The sequence below is a fragment of the Ammodytes marinus genome (genome assembly GCF_949987685.1).
Source record: "Ammodytes marinus genome assembly, chromosome: 9".
In the NCBI taxonomy this organism is placed as follows: Eukaryota; Metazoa; Chordata; class Actinopteri; order Uranoscopiformes; family Ammodytidae; genus Ammodytes; species Ammodytes marinus.
This window is the reverse complement of record NC_137213.1, coordinates 19755711-19765710: the sequence shown is the minus strand read 5'-3', so window position 1 is coordinate 19765710 and position 10000 is coordinate 19755711. Positions and strand designations below refer to the sequence as shown.

The 10000-nt window shown below is 45.1% G+C and overlaps 1 protein-coding gene across 1 annotated transcript in view; it reads left to right on the top strand.

Moving 5' to 3' along the window:
- Positions 1–3604: 3604 nt before the first annotated feature.
- Positions 3605–10000, top strand: part of epha4b (eph receptor A4b) — a gene marked incomplete at both ends in the record, with an annotated part of 93394 nt that continues 86998 nt past the window's right edge. The window contains one exon of the mRNA XM_080034062.1: positions 3605–3728. Within this exon, the coding sequence (XP_079890188.1) occupies positions 3605–3728 (124 nt within the window). The remainder of the gene's footprint in view (positions 3729–10000) is intronic.

Here is a 10000-nt window from a genome sequence, read left to right as displayed (position 1 = left end):
TCCAGTGTTAGGATTAAAGAAATAGTGCAAATTTTTTGGATATGGACATGTTTCATGTTTAAAATGACGTTCCTCTTTTAGACCTTTGTCATTTTACTGTCACTTGATATTACGTCTTTAATCAGCAAACAAAACTGGAGAAGATTTCTGAAGAGTTTTTCCCTACCATCTACTCATGTGTGTGCGCTCTGAAAAAACAAAGTGTTTATAAACATCCTAGGCTCAGTAAACGGCTAGACGGCACCATAGCTAGCATGCAATCCATCACACGCAGCCAAACTCTTCCTCAGTTACACACAGTTAGCAATCTTTATTGTCAGTCCCCCCCCCCCCCAAACAGACTTATTTGTTGGGGTTTCAGCCAAATCAGTTGACACTTATGCCTCGTTTCCACCGAGTAGAGCGGGTCGGATCGGAGCGATTCGGTCTGGGTAGTTTGGCTTTTCATTTGCCAAAAGTTGGGTAGGGTACGGTTTAAGCGCACCTAACCGCTCTGAGCCGCTCCCGATCTCAGTACTCCTCCGTAGGGGTACTAGCCGCCTGAAAGCGGGCCGAAACGGCGGAGCCGTCATTTGATTGGTCGAAATAATCATTTCCGCCATGTGTAGTCATCTCGGCAAGAGTGAAGAGAGTCTTGTGTATTGGCGAAAATGTGAGCACAGCAATGTTTATTGTGTGGTGTTTTTCCTCGTCAATAAATTAATCAGTTGGTTACACTGTGTCCCACTAGTCACGTAGCTGCTGCAGCCAGCGCTGTTCTCTCACTGTCTCTATCAGTTGCAACTTGCACCGAGCCGTCTCTGTGTGTTTTCGCCATAGATAGTAGGCTAGTAAATACACGGGGGGAATAAATAAAGAAACGGCTGGTTTGACCAAGCAAAAACGAGAGATCGCTGGCTTGTGAGCGCGGCACTGTTTATTGTGTGGTGTTTTTCCTCGTCATTAAATGAATCAGTTGGCTACACTGTGTCCCACTGCTACGATGTCACGTAGCTGCCGCAGCCAGTGCTGTTCTCTCACTGTCTCTATCAGTTGCAATTTGCACCGAGCCGTCTCTGTGCTCACAACAACACGGGGGGAATAAATAAAGAAGCGGCTACCCAAACGCGAGTTGACTTTTATTCTTAAGCAGATAAGAACAGGAAGTCGTTGCCTTGCAGCTCTCCAGTCAATAGCAGCGATTTCCGTGTTTTCAGATTTACGCAGTGAAATGAAAACAGAGGAGTAAACTTGAGTGTTCTCACCTGTAGTTAGAGCTGTATTCATGTGATCGGATCACAAAAACCACATGTTAATGCCAGGTGGAAACGGGGTCTTACTATCAGTTGTATTTTGGCAACTGCCAGTAGCACCGGCTTTGACTTCTCCACAGAAAACCCTGTGCACAAGAATTCTCAGTACTAACTGGACTCCAGCTTTTCTGCTAATTAAATACTTCTTGCTACCACAAGATGTTCACTGATTTTGACAACAAGCATTCTTCAGAATTGATGACTCCACCTTTAGTTTTCATCCAATTCAATTATTTTGCTTCACATGTGTCATGAAGTGTCGCTTGTTTTCCAGAGCAAGGTGGTATTTCCTTTTGACCTCAACCTACAGGTGATACAACTGGTTAAGAAATGGAGACACTGACACTGCAATGCGATCATATACAATATTCTGTACATGAAAGCAAACACATGCAATTGAGCAGTTACTGTAAGCGTGAGAGGTATATAATGTTATAGAATGTCCCTCTTAAAGGTGTGCTCCCGTGGGCAGGGCGCATGAGCTCTGTCAATATGCTGTGTTAAAGAAGGAGAAGATTGAAAGGTTGACCTCGCACACTCTCAGCTCTTCCTCGCACATTTCCTATGACAGACTGCACACTTTATTTATTCATGCAGTCTGCTGGAGAAATACAAACTGCGGGATTCACACACACACACACACACACACACACACACACACACACACACACACACACACACACACACACACACACACACACACACACACACACACACACACACACACACACACACACACACAGACATTCCAAACCGCAGTCAAATACATCGTATATAGGCAGAATAAATCTCCATAAAGTGTTTGATTGGAGCCTGTTGTGCATGTCAGTGTTGTCTCGACTGCTGGTAGCATCTGCCCGAACCCTATCAACAACTGGGCAGAGACAGAGAGAGGCGAGCTGGAGCTGACACTAATCCAGTAATTGCCATGTGTCCGTGTCGCTTATCAAAATAATTGACAGGATTTTTCTACAGTGAGATGGAAGTGTTTATCCTCGTTGCTACCCAGACTTTAGCTGTATATCCCAAACAACTCATGGATCAGTAATAAGATGGCTGGGCTTAGCTGTGGTCTCTTTCACCCATGAATGTGGTTTTGGGGGTAAATCCACTGCTGTATGGACATTTGCTTTCACTCTTGTCTCATATAAATATTCTGAAAAACTGTGCCTTTGTGTTGCCAAACTTGCCATTATTGTGAATTAAGTCACTTTAATATAGGGGACCGTTTGGTTTTAGTTTTAAGTTTTCTTATGGTTTTAGTGATTGTGTCCATTTCATTGCTCTTTTAAATACAGCTAAGTAACAAACAAAAAACATAGCAACACAATATTTTATCTACACGTTTCTGCTATCCCTTTCAAACATAAATTGGCTATATTTGAAAAAAATTGTCTCACACTCATTTAAACCCCTGAAAGGTTTGGTTTTGCTGTGACATTTAAAGCCACAAGATGATTGTGTCCTTGAATCACTAACAATTTAGCAAGTATTTTATTAAAGGTGAAGTAAGCGGTTTATTTAAGTGTTAAATCTCTCTTTATTCATACCACTTACATAATGTGCACGTTTCATAATGCCGATCTCTCAGTCAGCTGCTCTGCATGTAATCGGCAAATAAACCTATTGGAGGATCCCGAAATGTACATCCAATCACAAGAGAGAACCTACAAACCGAAACCCGTCTCACTGTCGGTGCACGACAGAGGACAGATGGGTGAATGTTTATGCGCCTACAATGGCGGAGCAGGTAAAAATCCTTCCCAATGTCTGTTTTGATGGTTTTTATCATGTTTTTTGAGATGATGATAGATAACTAGCTGCTTGAAGACCGCAGTGCATTAATGTGGTGACGTAGAGACGAGCGAGGGGACTGCTAACTGCAGTAACTGACATGAAGTTAGCTAAAATAACCATTCTGCTTAAAGCACCTTTAACATATTTGTTCGGAATTGAAAACGTTTCTCTCTCTTCTTTATAGCCATCCCTTACATTTTTTTAAATAAAAATCAAGCCATACTTTTAAACTCAACATCAGGCTACTACATCACCTGCCCTGGTCATCATTAGGCCTACAGTATAACCTGGTGTGAGGCATTCTCCAAAATGCCTCTATACCACCCCAGAGCCAGGGGGCTGAATGACAGGACTTGGCTTGGCTGTGTGGACCCTCCTTCCCAACGTCTCTCCTCCTCTCTCTCCCTCTCTCTCCTGCTCCCCCCTCTCTCTCTCTCTCCTCAATCGCAGGGCTGCGCTCAACGACTCGACACCGCCGATATAGGGATGCAGCGAGGGCGCAGCGTAGCCTGAAAATGGCACCACCACCACCGCGCGTCTTATGGATCTATCCATCCCTTTCCCTCATACCCTCCCTGCTGCTTTTATTCCACGCGTTGACGCCGTGCCAAAGCTTACGGAATTACCCGGAGAATGAAGGTGGGTGTCATTCATTTCAGCGGAGTGAGGTAGATGACTTTGGATTGTTGTGTGTGTGCGCGCGCCGTGTTGGCGGATGGGGAGCTCCGTCCAGCGGTTCCTACTAGGGGAAAAGCGAAGGAGTAGAGCGGAGCGGCGGAGACTCCCGTTAAGTGCCCGGCTCGGCTATGAATCATGCATCAAGAAAAGCGCGTAGAGAGAAAGAGGGAAAGAGAGAGAGAGAGGGAATGAAGGAAGGAAGGAAGAAAAAATAGTTCATCACGTTTTTCTGTCCCTAGCAGATTGACATTAAATTTGTATGACATATATACAAACAACTATAGGCGACCCTGCCCTGCCATGCTGAGGATAGAGAAAGCTGATGTAGACGTTTCACTTTCTGGCATCGGGAATTCTTCTTTACATTTTATTTATAGGCTATGTCCACCAACAGTTTTTCATTCGCGTTTTAAGTAGCCCTATTCCCTTGTGATTATGCCAAAACCACATTGACACCCCTGCCAATATCTCTCCCAATGATAGATATCTTCATTATAACGCACTGATAATAAATGTTTGCTTCTGTTCAGTGGCCTGCAGCCCAGTGCCTCAGTCCGTCTGCAAATGAGGAGAGCGGCAATTACATTAAATTTGTCACACACTGCTGCTGCTGAGCCTCTCTCAGTTATTGTATTAACATCGATGCTCGGCCTGAAATTAGCCAATGCATTTACTCACTAACTACTCCTGACTGCTTGGAAACATGGGAGCTCTTTGTGGGCTTGTTTGATGGGAAGTTGAACTTGCACTAAATGGAGTGTGCGCATGATATTCAGATTAACTGGTTTGTGTGAACTATAGCTAGGGTGAAGGTTATTTGAAAGTAAAGTGCATTGTGTCTGTGATGTTGTCTGGCTGTCAGACAGTCTGACTGGAGTTGATACAGCCGTGACTTGATTGTCATTCAGTGAATCACTTCAGTCAGTATTTCCCCAATGCTTTTTTTTCTGTAGCTCAACAAAAGCTCCCCATCCTCGTTAAGAGCTGGATGATTTTGACTTTCATTGACATTTTGCTGCCTTTGCTCGCTCACTCACTCAGTCACTCAGTCTCTAGCGCACACACACACACACACACACACACACACACACACACACACACACACACACACACACACACACACACACACACAGACCACAACTCCAGGCTTACATGGGCTGGATTAAACAGTCAAATGACACATTCACACAATTGAGAGGCTGACCTAACGGTGTACGGCTGTGTGTAGTACGTTTACATCGCTCTAAATATATGTCACAGCCCGCAGGAGTTCACGGAGAACAAAGGCTCCTGAGGATAGATGGTGGAGGGAGAGGGGAGCGAGTGTTTTAACAGCGCAGAGACAATGCAGGGAGACACTAAAACACACACTTCTGAAATATTCATTGGAATGAGCATGAATGATGAAACCAACTGGAAGCCAATGGAAACTCCTGTTGACTTAAGATAAATGCACAGGGGCCGCTGTGAGTTGCTTTGTTTGTGTGTGTGGATCATGTTCAATTTAAGATTTTTTGGAGGTCACTGACATGAGAGAAGGTTTTTCATAACCCACATACACTTTTTATTAAATGATCTGCCGGGCAGTGTATGTGTCTACATCGATGTGTGACTCACTTAGTCTTTTGTCCTGTAATGTCAACCTATCGGCCTAATTGGTCGATTTAAGCCCCATTACCCAAATTGTGCATTTGTGTGTGTGTGTGTGTGTGTGTGTGTGTGTGTGTGTGTGTGTGTGTGTGTGTGTGTGTGTGTGTGTGTGTGTGCATGAGGAGGGTGTGTGCACATGCCTCGATAAGACAGTAATCCAATGAAGCCATTTTTGTGAAACTCCCCTATGGTCTGCGTTTACCATTTTTCGGCCTGCCAGTTTTCCTGCTGTGCCTGCAAGCTTAGCTGAGGGATGTCTCTTCTTTGTGACAGTGTGTGTGTGTGTGTGTGTGTGTGTGTGTGTGTGTGTGTGTGTGTGTGTGTGTGTGTGTGTGTGTGTGTGCGTGTGTGCGTGTGTGTGGGTGTGTGTGTGTGTGTGTGTGTGTAGGTGTGTGTGTCTGTGTGTACCTTGAAGCTTGTCTATGAGTGTGCATTTTCTCCACACACGCATCTCGGTAGCTGTGTTATTCCAGGAAAAACCTCCCTCGGAGTGTGTCTAGCAGAAGCAAGGCTGTCATAAAAAAAGAGGAGAGATATGGCTCTCAAGGCTCAATTAAGAACATAAACCATTTTGATAGAGCTGATAGCGTTAGCCGTAAAATAGTGTTACTGTAAACTGTCAACAAAGCCTGGTTTGCTACCAGAGCAATTGATTTGCTCCAAATTATTTTCGCATTTACAAGGAACTCTGTTGTGAGTGTGGACCCGGTGCTTCCGGAGGATTGATGGAATAGCTTAAAGCTGTTGCTAAACTGCAAATTGGGAAAACATCAAGCGGGAATGGGTTCAGTCATAAGTTGTCTTTGTTGAATGTCTTTGCTGTTAACAGTGTGAGGAGGAAGAAGTGTGTGAATGAGTTTATATGTGCACCAGCAGAGGGAGCCCAACACTCTGTCTGTCTGAACCCTGAGGGCAGACTGATGTAACTGTATATAGTGCTCACAGGTCTCCCATGGTTCCTTTTTCTCCTGCTGTCCTCATCCCTTCTTTACTCTCTCTCTCTCTCTCCGTATCCCCTCTGAAGCAGTGGAACAATACTGTACGTCTACTCTTCAGCGTTCTATTCAGCACCACCAGGTGAGGTCTACCTTGAGAAGTATTGACATCAACAAGGCTGCTGGACCTGATGGGGTGTCGGGCCGTATACTGAGGTCATGTGCCGACCAGTTAGCAGGAGTTTTCACAGACATCTTTAACCTCTCCCTGCATCAAGCCGCCGTCCCCACCTGCCTTAAGTCCACTACCATCGTCCCTATCCCCAAACGATCTGCCATTACCTGCCTCAATGACTACCGCCCAGTCGCCCTCACCCCAGTAATAATGAAGTGCTTCGAGCGGATGATACTGGTGTCCATCAGAGACCGCATCCCTGTGGACCTGGACAGTCACCAGTTTGCCTATAAAGCAAACAGGTCCACAGATGACGCTGTCTCCATCGCACTTCACACAGCCCTGTCCCACCTGGAGCATCCCAACACATATGTAAGGATGCTCTTTGTGGACTTCAGCTCCGCATTCAATACCATAATCCCCCATAAACTGGTCCTCAAACTCATTGATCTTGGTCTGCCCACCTCACTCTGCTCATGGATCCTAGACTTCCTCACGAACAGACCGCAGAATGTCAGAGTAGGGGATCTGACATCCTCAACTATAACCCTGAGCACAGGTGCGCCCCAGGGGTGTGTACTCAGCCCAGCCCTCTACACCCTCTTCACCCATGACTGCATCCCCACCCATCCATCCAACACAATAATAAAGTTTGCTGATGACACCACTGTGGTGGGGCTCATTACTGACAACAATGAGTCCCATTACAGGCAGGAGGTCCAACACATGGCAGAGTGGTGTGTGGATAACAACCTGGTCCTAAACACCACCAAAACCAATGAAATCATTGTGGACTTTAGGAGATCCAAGAGGACCATGCAGACCCCAATTACCATAAATGGAGAAGAGGTGGAGAGGGTGGACTCTGTGAAATTCCTGGGGACATACATCACTAAGGACCTAACATGGGCTACTCACATATCCAGTCTCGTGAAGAGGGCCCAGAAGAGGCTCTTCTTCCTAAGGAGGCTAAAACAGGCTGGTTTAGCCACACACCTGCTCATTAACTTTTACAGGAGTACAATTGAGAGCATTCTCTGCCAGGGCTGCTGTGTGTGGCATTCAGGCTGCACAGCGGAGAGCAAGAGGGACTTGGCCAGGGTGGTTAAGTCGGCCAGAAAGATCATCGGAGCTGAGCTACCAGACCTGGACTCTGTGTGGGGTGACCGACTGAAGAGGAAGGCAAGGTCAATAAGTTCTGATATAACCCACCCAGGACACACCTTGTTTGTTCCCCTACCATCGGGGAAGAGGTACCGCACACTGGGGGCCCGCACCACCAGGATGAGGAACAGTTTTTTTCCAAGAGCTGTAGCCTCCATCACCCCCTCCCCTCCCCAACCCCCCTAACAAAGCATTAAGAACAACACGCACATCTACATTTTTAATCATTATAATTTTTTTTTATCTTCATATGAATTGCATATATGGCACAATATGTATAGGGATAATTTTTAAATTTTTAAATCTACATATCACTATTTATATATTTATTTTTAAACCATTTTTGTCATTTGGTCTTTGTTGTTGTGTCATCGTTTTATTTGTCAATTGTCTTGTTTTGTCATTTTTAGATATTGTTGCTGGAGAGTGCCAAACTGAATTTCGTTGTGCTACAATGACAATAAAATCCTTGAATCTTGAATCTACTTTTCTCTTCTTTTTTTTTAGTTTCTTTTTTTCATTTCTTTGCATCATCTCCTCCTTTTTATGCATCCTACTTGTGCAGTTTTCCTGGCGGAGTAGAAAGGAGCAGACTATCACTCTCTTCTATTTTTGTGTCTTCCCCTTTCAGTCTCTAAATATACCCCCTCAAATCCTAGAAAACACAGTGTAGAAGCATCACTAGGGCCATGTGCCTCCTTCTACTGCCAGTGTTTTGCTGATCAGAGTGCCCTAATAGAGGTAAAACAAAAAGAATGACTTCACTCCAAATTCAGCCTGAAAGCCGCGTGCAAAATGGAAATATAATTGAATTAATAATCAAGAGTGGGGCACAGAGAAGGGAGAGGAAAAACAAACGAGAAGTAGGGGGAAAACGTGACTCAACCGTGGTTTATGGTATAGTGCTGAGGTTTACTGTAATCTGTAATTGGTCTTAGACTTACTACACTTGAAGCTTTTCATTGGATTGGCCTAAGGGTGTGTTCAGGGGGGAATTGCTGCTGTATTGCTTTGGAAGGTTAACATGGGGGTGAGCAGTTAGTGCAGAGGCAAGCATATGTAGAGCATGGCCCTGTTCACTCACACACACACACACACACACACACACACACACACACACACACACACACACACACACACACACACACACACACACACACACACACACACACACACACACACACACACACACACACACACACACACACACACACACACACACACACTTCTCATGATTCACACAAGACCCTGACTGTGGTATAATGTTTGGGTCAAAGGTCCCCTCTGGTTTAATTGCTTTTATCTATAATGGTTGCTTGTAGCTATCGGCAAAGCCATATCTCATTAAGGGTGTGTGTGTGCCCGTGTGTGTGTGTGTGTGTGTGTAAGTGTGTCCGAGAGATTGCCTGTGCTCCCATGTTACAACCATGACCTTGGACAGTAGTGGATATAGATCTTCTCGCTCTCATCATGGAGCAGCAGGGAGAGACAGCAAGCACGAGCGCCCTCCTGTTCTTAGTTTCTACCTCCTCCGCTCCGATCTATCGCTAATCCCCCTCCGTTCACATCTGCTATTCTCTATTTTATCATGGCCTCTGTCTCTCTCTCTCTCTCTCACCTTGGTTGTTTTCCATTTAGTCTTTTTCTTCTTCTTCTTTTTCTACTCTTTCTCTCCATGCTCTACATCCCTCTCTCTGACCTCTAGTAGCAGTGTAACCGAAGGACATGGAGCCGCGTGACACTGTACGTAGCTACGCGGCGCTCCTATATCTGCCCCTGCACAGGCCCATACTCACGCACACACGCGCATACACGGATCCCATTGTAATGTATGGTTTGGGGGGGTGAGTCTGGTGGTCTTGGTCCAGAGGATAGTGTCATGTATTCCCGGGGCTGGCTGATTGATGGGGTTATAACTACAGCTCAGTGACAGTGAATGATTCGGCTGTGGGGGGGCTTCACCTCACAGATTCATTGTGTGTGTGTGTGTGTGTGTGAGAGAAAGAGAGAGAGAGAGGCTGAAATTTTAAATAAAAGAGAGGGGACAAATTCACAAGGGAGAATATGTGAGACGAAAACAAAAGTGATGACGAGAAAATAAAAGAACAAAGAAAGAAACATCGGTCTTAACAAGTAACCCACCAATCATCTTGCTTGTTCTGTTGAGCAAAGCACCCATAACAGCACCCACAAAGCCTTGTTGTTGTTGTTTCTTATGCTTTTTTTATTCAGTCCAACCAATGTAATTCTATTCCTTTATGTCTTGGTGTTTGGAGGGATCAGTTAACCCTTGAATTGTCCACAGAACA